This window comes from Haemaphysalis longicornis, unplaced genomic scaffold (assembly GCF_048455015.1).
Source record: "Haemaphysalis longicornis isolate Haplotype H1 unplaced genomic scaffold, Haemaphysalis longicornis Haplotype H1 scaffold_590, whole genome shotgun sequence".
Lineage (NCBI taxonomy): Eukaryota > Metazoa > Arthropoda > Arachnida > Ixodida > Ixodidae > Haemaphysalis > Haemaphysalis longicornis.
The window spans coordinates 41,570-58,973 of NW_027526404.1; the positions used below are offsets into that span (position 1 = coordinate 41,570).

The 17,404-nt window shown below is 46.7% G+C and overlaps 1 protein-coding gene across 1 annotated transcript in view; it reads right to left on the reverse strand.

Annotated features, from left to right (window-relative positions):
* Window positions 1–801: 801 nt before the first annotated feature.
* The window catches only part of LOC144141018 (uncharacterized), a 67,087-nt gene continuing 50,484 nt past the window's right edge, over window positions 802–17,404 (reverse strand). Inside the window, exons 8-11 of the mRNA XM_077672494.1 lie at window positions 11,116–11,216; window positions 8,469–8,679; window positions 4,725–4,886; window positions 802–1,047 (exon numbers count right to left, since the gene is read on the reverse strand). Of these exons, the coding sequence (XP_077528620.1) occupies window positions 926–1,047; window positions 4,725–4,886; window positions 8,469–8,679; window positions 11,116–11,216 (596 nt within the window). The 3' untranslated portion in view covers window positions 802–925. The remainder of the gene's footprint in view (window positions 1,048–4,724; window positions 4,887–8,468; window positions 8,680–11,115; window positions 11,217–17,404) is intronic.

A 17,404-nucleotide genomic window follows, 5' to 3' on the forward strand; every position in this document is an offset into this window, starting at 1 on the left:
GGTGCCTTTCAGATTTCGGAGCCCACACAGTGCAAGCTGGTTTCTTAGCACAGTGAATGGCCTTCCATAGACGTACCGGCAAAACCTAGAAACCACGCACATCACATTGTAGTCGGGCACTCTTTTTCAGAGGCGAATAGTTTCTCTTTTCTTTTGATTGGCTACGGCTGGCGTAAACGATTATTTTTTCGCAGCCGTTCTGCTTTTGGGTGAGAGGAGAACACAAGCCTACTTTACTGGCGTCGGTGGCCATTTCTGTCTCAGCGTACTCGCCGAAATATGCAAGAACAGGTGGACGCTGCAGGCGATTTTGAAGCTCACAAAAAGCGTTCTTCAGTGCTTCCTCCCAGAAGAACTGAACGCTGCCCCTATGCGCGCGAAGCCCGTTCTACATGGTGCAAATATCGCGTGCGAATTCGCAGCTGTGGCGCCGCTGGTACGACAACACGATCTATTCTCTTTGTTGTGGGAAATTGCCACACGTTCGGAAGAGTGGAACGTCTCCTGTGAACGCCGCTTGGCATTTGGCAATTTGTCGAGCAGTGAAAATAGAAAAAATTGACTATTTTACCGCGCGGGCGACGCCGCAAATGCGAATTCGCAGACGCAATTAATTCGCAATATGCGTAAATGGGCTTCAGGGGTTCGACGGTTTTTGTAAAGTGTTCGACGAAGCGCCGGTACTACGCGACAAGTCCGGGGAATCTTCACATGCCTTTCTTGCCCTTCGGCCTTGTAAAGCTGGCTATGGCCGGCGTTTTCCCGCGGGCAGTCGTTGACATAATGGCCCAGAAACTTGAGCTCATTCTATTTATTTATTAATTAATTTATTATTTATTTATTTATTATTCATTTACGTATTTGTTACTCGCAAAAAGAAGTCTTTTTATAGCTGCAGGCTTGACGATGGACAAGGCTGCTCCCATCACAACCGGGCAGGCAATGCTGTTTTCAGCGTTGCCGGCTTCCCATGAAGTTCTTCGCCGTTCTCGAGGACATTGTACGCCGAGACAGAGAATGTACATTCTTCGGCCTGGCTGGGAAGACCTGTTTAGAAGAAAAAAAGACGCGTGTATGGAGAAGAATTTTAAGCCAGTAGCAGGGTGATGTACACCGGGCGATGCTAGATATGGCGCAGAGGACAGATGTACGACACTGCTACAAAGAGATGCGATCTCTGCAGATTTTTGATAACTGTATCGCTGGACGTGCATCAAACAAGTATGACGGGCAGTTGCGAGGTGGCCCATGGAAGGTTACTAAATGTGAGTTCGCTCTTGTATAAAGACGTTCTAATTGTGTCCTAAGTGCGTAACAGATTATGGGTCGGGGAAAAATGTACTAATGTAAGGGCTCAAAATTCTTATACGCCCAGTTTGGTACCCTTGGAGGTCCAACTGCGACGAGTTGCGATTCGAAGAAATGGTGTGTGATGCTAGATTGACGTACAGGACTGGTATGTTAATTAGGCTCTTTGGGGGGGGGGGGGGATTGCTACACGCGCACTTTTGAAATATTTAGATGTGTTGTAAGAATCGTGTATAGATTGTCTGGTTCAGTTGCGACAAGAACTAAAAGTGGTAGGGGTAGCAAATTTACTTGAAATGCACGACACGTACTGACTAATGACACGAAAACATTGGAGGAGAGGGTTAATTAGAAATTTCAAAAAGAAACACTAACACCTGAGCTCGAAAGTGTTGTTTGCTGAGAACTGAAAGCAGCGGGCAGTTCGCACTTGGAGGCCATAGGAGATCGGTCAGGTTTGATGTTCGGACAAAGTTCCAAAGTTGTGGGCTAAGTAGACGTTTTAGAAAATATTACAAAATGCGTTTTTCCTCTCATTTTTTCAAACAAGTTGAATGTTCTCCTACTGCCGTGAAAGAATCTCATGCGGGAGGCAGGTAAATTTGCAGTGAATTGGGGAGAGGTTACGGACATCTTTAATCGGAGTTCGTTTCGGAAAAAAAAATGCCAATAAAAGTAATCTAAAGAGTGAAAAAATACGGGCGTGAAATTCATGATGCGCGGGTTAAGTTCCACGGGTATCAGGCACTCGAATGTAAAAGAAAATGCTCACAAAAGTGTCCAAAGCATTTTAATCAAGTTTTGCGCTGTCCGGGGGATAATCAGATACCGCCCTTTGTTTAAAGGGACACTAAACGCTGAATGAAATTTTATTTTACTGAACGATCATACGTTTAGTAGCTATCTCTGCTTTTGTTTTACGGAAACGATGCGTTATTTGATGATAAATAAGTAAGTAAGGCTGACGTTTCTATCACCCGCCCCCCTTCCATTTTTTCGTCACGTAGCCATTGCTTCACAAAATAGGAGCGAAGCCTCAGTGCGGTCTAAAGCGTGAACACTGGCATCGGTAGCTTTTACGGCTCCAAGCCATGACCGACTACTACAACGTTTCTCTGGCCAAGTAGGCTGGACTGGACTTTTGGGATTTTTCACCGGCGGAATGAGAAACGCGTTTAATGCTCAAGCAGCCGGTGTGGACCGTCTGCTCCGGCGTCCCAGACCCCACCGAGCCGTTTGCGAGCATTGAGGGCTGCGGCGAAGCAGTGTTTGAATCAAGTTCAGTTACGACAAGTTCAACTGAACTTGATTTGAATCAAGTTCAGTTACGACCAAGCGCGGCGTCCCTGGTTCTCGGCTGGCGCAGTTCAGGCAGACGCCTTAATTTCACCTCGTAGGGCGATCACAGCCATCTTATAGCGTATTCTCTCCCGCGACGCGGACCTAGCGTGGCATAAACACTTTTCACGGCTGACGTGTAGAGTAGTCATCCCCCTGGCTCAAACATAACAATAGCAGAGTGACGCCCGCTTTACGAATATGAACGGCGGATAGAGGTGAACGGAAAAGCACAAGGGCGATTTGTTAGCTAACCACTCGCAGTATGTTCATTTCACGGGCGATTGTGTTTGAAGCGGGCGCGCTTTACCGATAGTAGCAATTAAAATAAATTGTTACTCCTGGTCCACGCACGGAGAACGTGAGATTGGAAGAGAAGGAGGAAAAACTTTATTGTGAGCCTGGTGATGTGGGAGTGGCTCCTCAGATTGGATGGTCAGACGGGTCGGTTAACAACCTGCAGTGCATCTTGTTCCTTTTACCGCTTCTAATGAAGGTACTTTATCTGCTTCCTTCCGGGTATATTGCTTGCAGAAGCTCGGGCGCTCACCGTCATAGGTTATAAACTTCGCTAATTGTGCACCAATGCTGTGCGAAAACGAAGCTGAAAGCTTGATGGCTGACCGAATAGTGGGGGAAGCAGCCTGTCTCGCAGTGTATAAAAGCTGTAGTCTGTGTTTGTTAGACACGATGGGTTCACGGAAAGCTTTGACTTACGTTTATTTTACGCGCTAAACCACTTAAGGACTGTTTATTTTAGGGAAACATCTAGGGGTGCTTCTCCAATGAGCTCTCGCCGTTCACCACTTTCCTGTCGTCACAAATTATAGTACCCAAAAAAGTACGGAGCGCCGTCCCCTGTTTGCACGTTTCTGGCAGTTTCTGCCTAATTAAACAACTGCTAGTTGCAAGACTGGTGCATCTAGATTCTCGGCACAGTAATCCATCGATACAAGCAACTGGTTTTCATCCTTTAGTGTTCATTTAAATTTGCAGGCAATACGGTGCATCTTAGGGTTGATGTCCGCGAAAAGTTCCGAAGAGGCTATTTTGTTTCAGACGTTTCAAAGGTAATCTCTAATTGCGCGTTTTAGCGCTTGTAAAATAGTTTTACATGAAACATGGATGACGTTTGTTCGGCACGCAGTTAAAATCTACAGTAAATGCATGCCCAATTATCACAAATGCACGGGCATGGTTTAGAGTGTTTCAAACACGTTTTACAGAATGCGCCTGTGTTGGTCTACCGCAGTCGAAACCTGCCCATAGCATCAATTCTTATTTTGCAGTGGTTGCTTGCCATGTTCTCGGCTGCGTGGGAACAACGCTGGAAGTAAGTGGATTCTGAGTAGTAATTTGGAGCAAAGTGTAACGCATGAACTTGAATGCTTTAAACAAAGTAATATACGAATGCCCTTCCGATGTCCTGCATGGTGGTTTCTCTGGAACATGGGTCGGGGTTCATCAAAGCCATACAGGCCTCACCCGTCGCGGTGGCTCAGCGGCTAAGGCGTTGTGCTGCTGAGCACGAGGTCGCGGGTTCGATTCCCGGCCGCTGCGGCCGCTTTTTTGATGGAGGCGAAAAGCAAGAACGCCCGTGTGTACGAGATTTCGGCGCACTTTAAAGCTCTCCAGGTGGTCAAAATTGATCCGGAGCCCTCAACTACGGCGCGCCTTATCGCCTGCGTTGCGTCGGTGCGTTAAACCCCACTATCGATCAATACAGGTCTCCTTTGCTTTTTTTTTGCGCTGTGTTATTGATGGGCACCTCCTTCATGTATTCACTACAGTTCGAAACGCATTATTATAACGTTATTTACTAGTTACAATTAGGCTTAAAAGAGACGCGCTATGAGAGACCACATCTCGCTAGCCGTCCGTGATAGTTGTGCGTTATCGGGCTACTCTCACCTCTGCACGGAGGTGCACCTGCCTGCGCGGACAGGATCATTTTGTTCCATACGTACTTTGGCAACCCATCCACGTTAATAACTCAGGTCTTAATGAATACCGAAAACTCATCAGACGTGTGCTGAGGTCTCGACAAGCCAGGTACGAAAATACAGCCACATGCTTACCGGAAAGCAAAAAATCGGCGTGACGTGTTATGGCGGACGTTGTTGGGCCGTGGTCACACGACCAAAAAATCCAGTAGCCGTTCAAAGGACCGGCGGCATCGGCTGGGGCTCTCCAGGTGAGGTGAGTCCTGTTCAATTCAAGATCGGCCGGGGTATCGGGCTCTGAAATGGCAACACCGTGATGAGCCGACTGCATCGAAGGAAAAGATCGCCGTTGCTGAGAGAAGATTTAGTGTCAGCTTTAACAATGTATGCAGTGAATGCTGTAGAAATGCAGCGGGAGTCCATTAGGTATGCAAACGACTGTATTTATCCGCTTTGCGCTTACCGCATTGTTTGTTTACCTGTAGCACATCATGAATACCGAAAAAAGCTGGAAACCCATTTGACGTGAGGTGAATAACAGCGACGGAAGTTTGTTAGTTGCAACCTCCCGCCAAAATACCCGGATGATGAGGTTACCATTCAGATAGAATACTTCGAATTGCTGGCTTATCAAAGACTGCCCTCTTCCTGTAGCTCCTCGAAGAACCACGCACTTTCTCGCTTCCACACCTTCATGTTGAACTCACCCATGACGAGTAGCACAGGCATTCCTCAGATTACTATCAGTTACTGTAGAACACGCATGCACCAGAACGACTACACAATAGCACAGATTTGTTGTGTAACCATCTCTATACTACTACGTTTCTTTGGGTGTTTGCGCACACAATGCCGTGTATGTCTTGCAGCTCCGGCGCCGCGATGACATGGAATTTTTGCACGCTTTATTTTGTGACTCTACAAATTGAGCATGCGGCGCGTAGTAATGGCTGTCCGTTTTTTGATCGCGGCACGTGGTGCGCGGAATATCTGACGACCAGTGGTAATGGTGACAGCCCTCTCACAAGAGGAAATGCACCATAAAATGGTGCGGACTTCCACTTGAGTGCATAACGGGGCATGTGGTGTCGTTTGAGTGCCCGGATTTTATTTTAGAGAGAAGGGACGATTAGTCACCCGAGTAGACCCTTCTTTTGGTTCGACTACGGCACCCCCCGGCTATCGCGACGCTCTGGTCTGGTAACGGGGCATCACCCAACACTTCCACCTGCTCTACAGGAAATCTTCCGCCGCACCCTTCCCTAACCCACGAGGCCGCTCGTCACTGGAGGCTACTCCAAACCCACAGAACCCCCTTCCGAAACACCCTTCCACACGTCAACCCTACACTGTACTCTTCGCCATCTATAGAACGTTTTAGCATAGCGGCTAGCGTACGCTAACGCTACGGCGGCGGGTTACAAGGACCGGACTGCGCATGCGCGCGCGGGAAAAGCGAGGAGGTCGCCCCTCACTGGAGCGAATGCGCGGGATAGGTGAGGAGTACAAGAGCAGTACAAGAGCATTCACCAAAATTACAACGCGGTGAAATGAAAGGTCGATTGAACGTCGAATGGAGAATACTATACAATATTGAGATATTAAAGAGACCCTGCAACACTCTTTGAGCAGTGCAAGTAAACCTGCGCGACGTTTAGATTACACTGCCAGGAATACCTGAGCCAAATATTACACGTGCACGTGAAGCGGTGAGCGCGAAAATCGATGTGAAAGACGCGGAAAAACCAACCGCTCTCTCTTCAGTTGTCTTCATTATGCAACCCCTGGCATGGCCTAAGGGACGTCACATAGGCCATGGCTGCCCGATCGGCTGTCACTGGTCAACTTCGCGGCTAGATTTTCCCATTTCCGTCGTCGTCATCGCTGTGTACGAACCTCTTCTATGCCTGAACCTGTAGGCACAGTTTTGCCGTTTCTTTTGTGTTTTGAGTGCGCGCGGAGTTTGAGTGATGAGCTGAATACTTCCCTTTCAACGGGACCACTCGACTACAAACGTTTATTGCTTCAAAAACGCCCTACCAGCCCGAGCGCGCACTTGCGAGCAGGCACCCATGCCTGCTTTTTTGTGGCACCAGACCGGAAATAGGCCCCTCTGCGTTGCGGAGAAAAGGCGAAAACTACCCGGCATGTGATATATCGAAGGCCGCCGAAGAGAACGCCGCGAGTTGCCCCCCTCGCCGGTAGAGAGCGCGCAGCTTTCGTCGCGTTGGCCGCGGTCGAGTTGAGAGGGAACGATTATGCGCGATTTCTCGTCGCGCGTAGTTTCGTTAATTGTGAACGGATTTTCGTAATTCTTGCGGGAGGAGATTTCTGGGACAATAGACTTTATCCCAAAATACATTACTAGTAGTCGATGGCAAGTGTTGCAGGGTCCCTTTAATGACGATAGTCTTTCTTGCGCTACTCAAACCCAGAAATTTTCGTCTGTCGTATGTCTGTCTGTCTGTCTGTGACTAGATTCAGCCACCCGCCCAACGTAAAACAAATCTGCGCAATAGTCTTATATACTCACAGCCACATCTAAACGTCTAAGTCCGGTTTATATGTTCATACTTGTCGACATTGTTGAAGAAAAACAAGACATTACGCAAATATAAGACAGAAAATCAATACCTAAGGGAAATTTACAGTGTGCCTTTATAAAAAATTCATGCATGCTTGAGTTTTGCGGAATGACATACTAAATCCATTGTAGAAAAGAAATCACACTGTCACCTGCTGTCGTCCGCGCCACTATAGCTCCTGCGTCATTTTAACAAATCAAGCGGCAACAGTTATGAACGGTTCCAATATATAGATTCCACGTTCTTCGAACGCACGTGGACTAGGCCAACGGGTTCTATAAACGTTGAAGTAGGGCGCCTCGATTCATGCGCGTCTCCGCCGTACGGCAGTGCTGGCATGAAGGCACCCGCTGGAGCAGTGGAACGCGGTAAATTTAAATTGACTTGAGCAAACCTTTAGCGTGTTTACCATGGGAGGAGCGCGACGCAAGAGGAATACGAGAGGTTAGCGGGAAAGCGAAGGCAGGAATTTACTTAGCAAATGTCGGAAAAGACTATCATCTTTTGTCGACATTTGCAACGAAAGGAGCAGATAGTCGGCCAATTTTGTTTTTGTGTAGACGATGGCGTTTATTTCTCTCATGAACTACTCCGGATCCAAATGTCTCCATCTCTGGCAGCGTCCTATTGCAGGCTCGCACGCAAATCAAACTTTTCCAAGCACCCCTTAAGGCTTTCACAGTTTTTAAGAGCTTTACATTGAAAAGGACGGCAGTGTGGCTTGTGTAGACTTTTTCTTCAGCAAATTTTAGGGTGATCCAGTTAAGGGAAGGTGGCGCACGCCACAGAAGTTAGTGGTATCGGCGTTTTTTTAGCCATCCTTCTTGGTTGCTGCGCCGAAAGTTGTAAGAAGGGCTGTAATCGCAGGGGTGCCGAGGGCGCCGAAACGTCAAGTATGTGCGTTTATTAAACGTTGCGTTCCTTTCATTCATACAATCACCATTCCGGACAGACGGGTTTTCGCCAAACCAGTCGCTGCCATGTTGTATTGAAGGTCACTTCCGCGCTACTACAGCCGCAGAAAAGTTGAGGCGAGGTCAGTATGATGCTGGCCACGACGAAACAGGACGGCTCCGGCTGCACGCAGCGGGAAGCTTACAAGGCCCACATTAGCTCCCTGGCTTTTTTAGCCACTAATAAGGTAGTCATGGTCGGCTTGAAACAGCCCATGTTGTATTGAGACCAGTTTTTGATCCTGGAATGTCTTTTGTGCAGGCGGTATAGAGCCAGCCACGCTATGACAGGGACACAATACATGATGACAATTGGTACGGAAGTTGACGCGCCACGGTACCTGATATTGCTGTTGTAACACGCACTCTGGTATCTCCGCCGCAACCATGAGCATTGCATCCTCTCAAAGCGATATCGTATCTTTTGTACGGGCTCAGGCCGGAGATGTGGACGAACCCGGCTTTGAAGGAGGAGTCCCAGCCGTAGAGCACGACGACGGCGCAGTGGTTCGCGCTTCCGCAATTCACGAACGGGGTCCCATCGACGCTAAACTATAAGAGTAAAAGATCGCGCGGAGTAAGTATAACGATAGTTCATGAATAATAGCACTTTTAGTAATCAAATAAAGCTTCGGGAAGGGAAATGCGAGGGGTTCATGCAACGTATTAGAAAATCGCCCGGTGCTTATGGCGATAGGGCACAGACAATTACATGTAATATCAGGGCTGTGTGATGTTATTACCGACAGCAAGTTGAGAGTTTCCGGCATGCCGCTTTCTGAGTTTCGATTCGAATTTGCGGCCGCGTGATTTTGCGACTGATATTTAGTCTCAGCCCGGAGTGCGTGCGCTGGTTCGGGGACGAGCACGGAGACATACGTTATTTTACTAAAGGCAGTTTTCGCAAGTACGCACTGTTGGCTCCGTACGGGCAGGCCGTTTGCTCGCTGCACTCGCTGTTATTCCGTTCCCCCACGTTTGCTGAGCTAGCCTACTAACCGTCAACAGAGCCCTCGGTTCGCAGCATATTTTGCATTGGGCTCTTTCGTCCGTTGCTAATTTTCTTGGGAAAAGGAACGCACGGCGCCATTTAGAATTTGAGGAACGTTCCTGAACACCTGCTACCGCTACACGGTGCGCACCTCCTCAACGGAGAGTGGACACGGATGGAACGAGAGAGCACGTGGGGCCGCCCGACGGAGGGTCACGTTACCGGACATCTGCTGCTGTGGTGACGCGTACCTTATTCAGATTCGGTAGGCGCTGAAGCGAGGAGGTCGGCAAGAGCCTGTTCTCCCGCTCGATGCAGAGGCGCAGTGGCGAAAATTATCCCATGTAGTGGTCCCGTCACGTTGAACGACGGCTTAGCAACTGCGCTCTAAAATGCCTATATTTTGTAAACCCTGTAGGCTTACAGCAACCCTAAGGTCTTATCAAATTTGCACAGTCATTGTAATATGATATGTGCGTACCCATTACTTGCGCAGATGCCCGGAAATTGTAACTGTACAACACACTGCAGGGAAAGCTCACTGTGAAGTGACGGACGGGAGGGATTTCTCTCTGGAGGGATTTCTCAGTGCGCCAAGGCGTCCACTCGGTTCCAACACCGCGGGTGAGCCATCAACGATAGCGCACTGAGCGAAGTTTTAATTGAGGATTCGCCCTGATAGACTCGATCACGCACGCATGTACTCTGGCGCCACCTTTTCGCCGCCGCAGGCGGACTTCCGCTCCTGCAACACCGTGTTCCAATTGTGGTATGAGTGAACTAGGTCACCGCATGCGTTACGGGTTAGGTAACCGGCGAATCTATCCCCGCAAGCTACTCTCGATCTTTCGCTTCACTCTGCTCTTCTGCTGTTATCCTCTCCTCCGCTTCCATGCTAGCGCTCTCTTCACTATCACCATCATCCACTCTCCGCTTCGCTCTGCTTTCCCTCGCTCTCTTTCACTTTCCCCTGTGCTCCCCGTTCGGTCAGTAACACCCACGGCGAGGCTTCTCATTGTACGGACGGGCATTTATAGCCGCGCTCGAAATTGCCAAATTGACGTGGTTTCTCAACCCCATACACAACAACTATCGGTTGTGAGATTGCTGTTTCTTTTTCTCGCGGATATGACGTCAGTGGGGAATTGAGGAGATTGTATAATCGTAAAGATCATCGGAAGCTTTCCATGCGCCCTTCTGTCGTATTCGGTGCGCTGCTGCATGCGATGTGGTTAATAGCTTCATATAACACTTCAACCCCCGTCCAGCACGGAATTCCGCCCCTTTTCCCGTTGCTTACATACAGTCATTTCATAACCCGAAAGTCAGGGTCCTCTAGACTCGCATCTAGACGCGGAAGTTCGTGAACTAATGATATGAACTAAGATATGAACTAATGACGTTGCACCCAGTATAGAGAAATCGAACAATTAGTTGCTTCTTTCGTCACGTTGAAGTAAATTATTTCATTCTGCTCGTATCTTCTCTGCTCATTGAAAGCAACAGCTTTACCACAATGGCAGCGCCGCGCATATTTATAATATTCTCAAGATTCTTTGCGCATACCACCCGCTATTTTATGGTTTCCCAGCATATTGCACCGTGGTTGCGTACTACCCCGTGAGTAAAAATTTACATATTGTGTACACATTTAACTTCTAAGAACTTTACCCTTTTCTGAATTTTGTGTGATTGTGCAAACTGTAAAGCTTTCGTTTACGGATAGGGACGTCTAGTTTGGCAAAATAACTTATTCCGTTAGTTTACGAATTCGACACTATTTCCATAGCTTACTGCGGATATATGTCTACTCACCATGCAGGTAGATGGAACGTTCGTAGGAGTCGTTAATATGTATGGTAAGCTCAAAAATATTTATCTGCAAATTCTTACCCCCTACCCACCCCGAAGAAATAGTCTGTAGCACCATTCCTTATATTCGGAATATTTTTGGTAGAAAACCCCTAGGACAAACGTATAAATACCTTTCTACTTACTTCTACATGCGTGACTGAGCTGTTGACGAAAGTCCATTGCAGTGCAACCACGTTGGGCGCGGTTTCAAAGCCCTCGGTCGTCAATGTTGGTGCAAGAGGAACTGGTCATTGAAAGGAATGGAAACTGGTCAAGGGAAGTCACGTATTAATGTCAGAAGTGATATAAAATATGCCCGATCGGCCATCAGGTGGTCATGCGAGCATACAGTCGATGCAAGTTTCACGTTGCATGTTTGCAGGTTGGTTGAGGCGGTTTTTAAACGCAGAGCATTTCAGTAACTGACGATGTCACCCGCGTTGGCGTCCGTAGTCCGCACCGTCGTTGTCCCTACTATATATAAAAAAATACACCATCCAGCGACAAGTCTCGATCCCTCGACCGGAACGCAATGAACCTGGCGCTGTACCGACTGCGCCACAAAGCCGACACAGAACGTGACGCTACGGACGCGCCTTATATCGTTGACTCATTAACGTAACGCAAACTACTTAACGTCGTGCGCCCCCGGAAATGCTCTGCATTTGATCGTGCCCCTCGCGAGGGGAATGTTTCTGTGTGTTTGGAGAGGCGCGAACGAGTTGGAAGCATTTCTGCCTCTAGGCGGCCGCGTGGCGCCATCTGCATGCTTCTCCGCGAGACTCGTAGAAGCGGCCTCAGGGCGGGAGATTCAAATTTTATTTTCTAGCCTTTCTTTTCTTTTATTCTATTTCTATTTCATATATGTATTAATGATATTGATTCGTTTCCATTCACACAGGATATTGTTCTTTACGCTGACAATACGAATGATTTTTTTCGCCCACTGATTTGGCATCTGTCATCACTACTGCACACTTTTGGCTACAACACCTCTCCCTCTAGCTGGATGCTAGTGAATTACAGCTTAATGATAACAAAACAAAATACAGTCGAACCCCGCTACAACGAACGCCGCTTCAACGAAATTTCCGCTTCAACGAAATATTTCCAATTCCCCGTCAGCCAGCCATAGAAGTCCATGCAACAAAGTCCTCGCCACAACGAACCATTTGTCAGGCTTGCTTTCGCTTCAACGAAATTTTCGATGATTTGGGCTGGGTTTGAACAATTATTTTACAATAAAATAAGCATAGCGCCAGCTATCTGTAACTTTTTATGCATTCAGGACGCTTAGCTTCACCGAAAACATGCGCGGTGCGGCCTCACCGCAAAAAAAAAAAAAAAAAAAAAACACATAGGCGGACGCCGTTGTTTGATGGTGATAACGATGTGGCTGGCTGTCTTTACATGAGGCGCAGGCCCGGTTCGCCAAGCCGGAACTACAGCCAATCCGTATCCAGTTGAAATCGCACAAATGTGCTCCGCTGCTGGCGCGGCGCCGTCATGTATGCGTTGTGAGCAGCTGTCCTTGCCGTTTTCCTTCTACCATTCTTAATAGCCAAGAGCAAAAATCATGTTTGCGTGTTTGGTCTTGAAGCCAAGTCATCCTATCTTAGTCATGAGCGCGCAGTTGTGTTAAATGCAAGCGCGCGTGTCTAACCTGCCAAGGTCAGTAGCTGCCGCGCGGTGTCAGAGGATAAGATAACGGCACTGCTCCTCCTACAAGTGAGAGGGGGGCTTCCGACGGCCTAGCAGCTATCTGCAAGTAATCAGCTCGGTGGACACGCCTTGTTGTACAGCAATACTTTTTGCGCCTGCATTTCTTCACCCCACTCCGCAACGCGTTCTTTGCGTGCAGTGAAAGAACAGATAACCATTGGTATGTTTGTTATCCGAATAAACATGACGTTATTGCGCGTCACTCCTTTTTCTAAACATTGTATTATGCTGCCAATGATGCGGAAGCATACGGGGCTATTTTTCTGGCCTTTCCGTGGTGTGTTGCGGCAGATTTCACCTCAACGAATTTTCGCTTCAACGAAATTTTTCGCACGTCCCGTCAATTTCGTTGTAGCGGGATTCGACTGTATGTCATTTTCGCGTGTACGAATAGGCATACTAGAATTCCTTCACCTGTAATCTTTCAGTCCCTTCCAATCGAAAGGGTTCAACAAAAATTTTTAGGCGTATTGGTTCCATTTCACGAAACTTTTCTTTGGGAGCAGGACGAAGATTTTGTTAAACACAAGACCTCACAGTCTATTGGAGAGTTTAATAAACTGCGTCTTTTGTTACCAACACCTGTAAAGGGCCAAGAGTATTTTTTCCTTGTTTATTCTCGATTGCAATATTGTCTTGGTTTGGGGTGTTACTTCTAAGTCCAACCTTAACTTTCTCGTTTCGATTCAGAAAAGGGGTATTCTTTTTATCGATAATTTACCTATGGTTGTTGATACCTCACCTTGTTTTCCCCAATATTTAATTATGAGTATCCAATATACGTACGAAGTTAAGTTATCGGAGATCATATACCTTTCCTATGTAAGCGACCACGAATCCTTTGTCTTAAAATACACAGACACTCATCCACGGAACAGCCTTCGGCATACTGTTTTCAAGAAACAAGATCTGGATGAATTGCGATACCCAGTTGTTAAATGGCAGATTCCAAATCTATTAAACTATCATCCCGACATAACAGGCCTTATTTATGTTGTAGGTGTTTATATTCATTTAAAGAGCCATTAGGTTTTACTTTCTGAATATATTATGCCTTACATTACCTGATTTGCTACCTTCATGCTCTCTTTGCATCTGTTTATTTACTGTTTATTCGAATTGTAAACTATGTACACCCTTTTGTTAGCTGGTTACAATGTATGTATTAGTGTAATCCTGCTGTTTCTCGTGTCAAAAGTTGGCTATTGTATTATTCTGTGTTGCCATCTGATTATTCCTTTGTTGTTGTTTTCTCTCTCTTTTTTTTGCGAAACGTTTTCAAGCTTAAAACACGGTCTGTACTGGCAGTGTTACAGAAAGCAAGAGGTCAAGTATGGCGACATTTACGACTCCTTTAGCTTTGGCACAAAAAATAGGCTAAAAACGCACTATAAAGTGCACTTAAATCCCTTCTTTATGACAACAGCACTAATCATAAAGCAAGCCGGGAGCAGCCTGGTGTACCTAAGCACTGCATGGCGGCCATCCGTTAGGCACGTAGCATATTGCGCAAAACTAAAAAGGTATAAAGGAGATCCGGTGTTCGTTTGGTGACCCCGAACAATCTGGCATATTTTTGCCGGAAAGCTAATACTCTTGCGAACAAAAGGATTGCCCGGCAATTTGGGCAATGCAAGTCCTGAATTGTGTACAGCGTCCCATAAATGCTACATCGGCCAGACAGGCCGTTGCATGAGCGACCATGTGCATGAGCACGCTAATTTCATTAAAAGGTCTGTTGGTAGCCTCCTGGCTTTGTATTACCCTAGATGTGTCTTCATGCTGTTGCTTTAGAAATTCGATATGCTAGGCCATTGAGAGCCAAAGGCACGGAAGTTATACGAGGCGTTTTGCATTAAACAGTGCAGTGACAATTGTGTTGGTGATCTATAGTGTCGGCTTCATGAAAAACGGATTGTTTGCCTTTCGAAATGAGACGTGCGTTTGTTAACCTTTCTAAGGTGTTTTAGGGCCAACTTTTTGCGTAATGTTTCTCTCCTACTTCACCCTTTCCCAGTCTGACGTCTTGTTCGTGTTGGGTTCAGACCACTCCAACAAAGCTGGAGCCACGATACAATAAAATCATTCGGTTGTTGTTAACCCCAAGTTTTTTGTTTCCGCCTCTTCCCGGCCTATCTGACGTGGTATCGCTTTCTTCCAAAGTCGTGCACCAACCAGCCCAAGTTCCACTCTCCTAGGAAACTTGGAGCGCTCAAAGTGCGGATAAAAAGCACGTTTATGGCCATGAGTTCCGCAAGGCCGTTCACAAAAGTAATAAATTGTTTCTCAGTACCACCTGCTTTGCCAAGCGTGTCTGACCCACATGAGTTCTGCTCGTACATGGCTTAACCGTGTCTGTAAAATCAGAACCTGTCAGTTGAGGCAGTCTCGAGGTAGCTTTGAACTTTTTTTTAAGACAACTCAAAAGATGTAACACACAGCTTTGGCCACTTTATCCCACACGCAGCATCTAAATACTTTACGCGTGGGGAAATCACGGGGCATGAAGAAATCAGCCACTTATTTTATAAACTTCCCTCTATCTATTCTTGCCCTTAAAAGAAGCATCTTCTTTTTTCGCAGCTGTGCAGTCCCATACATGTTACCATTTCTCAGTATTTTAAAATGCGTCAAATCCTAACTCTATGGGATCCGCCCAGTCATTCGAAACTACGTGTTACACGGTTATAGTGGCCATCTATGACACGTGTTCGAACACTTTCGATCGTGATGGTAAATGACCGGCACGGCTGCCTGAAAATCACGTATTATTAGTTGCAAAACAGCCTCTAAACATAATCGACCGCCACTATGAAGAGCCGTGTGAAAAGAAATCTTGCATAATGAAGCAAAAACTCAGACAACTAACTACCCAGAACGTATTGGTTCATTCACGCTGTTGGATAAAGACAGTGAAATCATGCGGCTCCTTCATCCACGATCAGCATGAACCGTATGTGCTGTGTACGCGCCATCATATCTTCTACGCGCCATCATACCTTCACATTTATGTTCTATAAATGACCGACATGACGTGATTGCGAACTCTTGACTGAGCTATTCTTTACACGCTGTACCCTCCAACACTTGAACTGGCTGAATCGCGCCTCTTTTGCACAGAAGTTACGTACTGCTCGAAGGGATGAAATATAAATCTAAGAGAAAGGCTTCAATTTCTTTCCATCTCAAAGTTAATGACATAATCCAGAGCAGGAACCTCAAAAAATTGCGATCGATGTCATGGTCATCACTGTTCCTTAGCTTCGATTACTCCACGTGGTAGGGTAGTAACACCCATTCAAGTTCTTCTGCAGTGCTGAGGAAAAACCCAGAGGGAGTTCGAAAGCAACCCATCGCTCTTTAAATAATCGAATCTGCCGGAAAGCATCAAAAATACCAGTGAAACATTTTGTCCTGTGATTTAGCGCAATAGTTTTCAAAGAATTTATGTTCGGTAATCGACTTGCATAATACGAAACCTTGTGCAAAATTTGTAGCGTTGCTCCTAATACCTCAGCGTTACAAGGTTTGAGGCTGGAGCATATCGTGCATGACGATAATACGGATGGTGGTCGAAATCGTTATTGGACAATAAACGTCAAGCGCCCACCGAGTCACTTTCAAGAGCGGTGTGGAAAGGATTGCGTGCGAGTAAAGAGCCGATAAATAACACCCGCGGCACCATTCAGTCAGTCCCTGAACCTTCCCAGAAATCGTTGGTGGAGATTCTGGAGAACATTCCCTTTGGCGGCAAGACTGAATCCACCAATCTCTTACAGAACATTAATAACGCTCAAATCTCACATTCTTCAGTAGGTGTAATAAATGTCTCACCAAGGCCGACAAATACTGGACGTTAAAAACACCCTGCCAGTCCTACAGGCATACTGTTCCATGATGTTGTGGGCAGCCTAGATAGCCGTTGAAGAAGAAGAAGATGCTCTGGGGGACTAGCGAGTGCACGAGCAGAACAACCGAAAGCTGCCTGTCGGCACCTGTTTGTAAATTATCTGTAAATAGATTATTCTCTGTACTTAACTAGAAAAAAAAAGTTTTTTTCCTGCTTCGACACTATAGTAACAGATAAAAACGAAATATCGATTCTCCCGGTTGAAATGAGTGAAACAAAACATAATTCTGGGGAACGTCACGCACGCAGCGTTAGTACAGAGGAACTGCAGAAGTGCAACATATAGTGCTTTGGAAGGAAAAGAAACCAGATACTGTGTCCCAAGAACCGCACGCTAGAATCTTAAAAATACTTTTCACTAAGGCGTGTAGTCTTCCGGAAAGATCCACAAAATCGACAGGGAGGGAGACTCCGCGTAGTGTCAAACGTTGCGTGTAAACTTAAGTGCTCACCAGAAAACAGTCGCAGTTAAAGGGGCACTGACACAAAATTTTGAAGGCGAGATAACTTCGGAGATAGATTGGTGGGAACACATATACATCATCTGGAAAACATCAGCGGCGAATACAGCCTAGAACATATTTAAAATCAATTTTAAAGTGTGCGAAACGCAACCGAGCAGCCAGCAGAGGACCACGCGCAATCGACATCCCGAGGATATTGTGTAAATAAACAACATCCAAACACGTCACGAGTTTGTGTTTGCCGCTTACGCACTGCCGGCGCTTTTCGCCGGCTCGCCGCTCCAATCGGAGGGCCGGAGGGCGGAGCTTCTGCTCTCGAGAACGAACAACCCGATC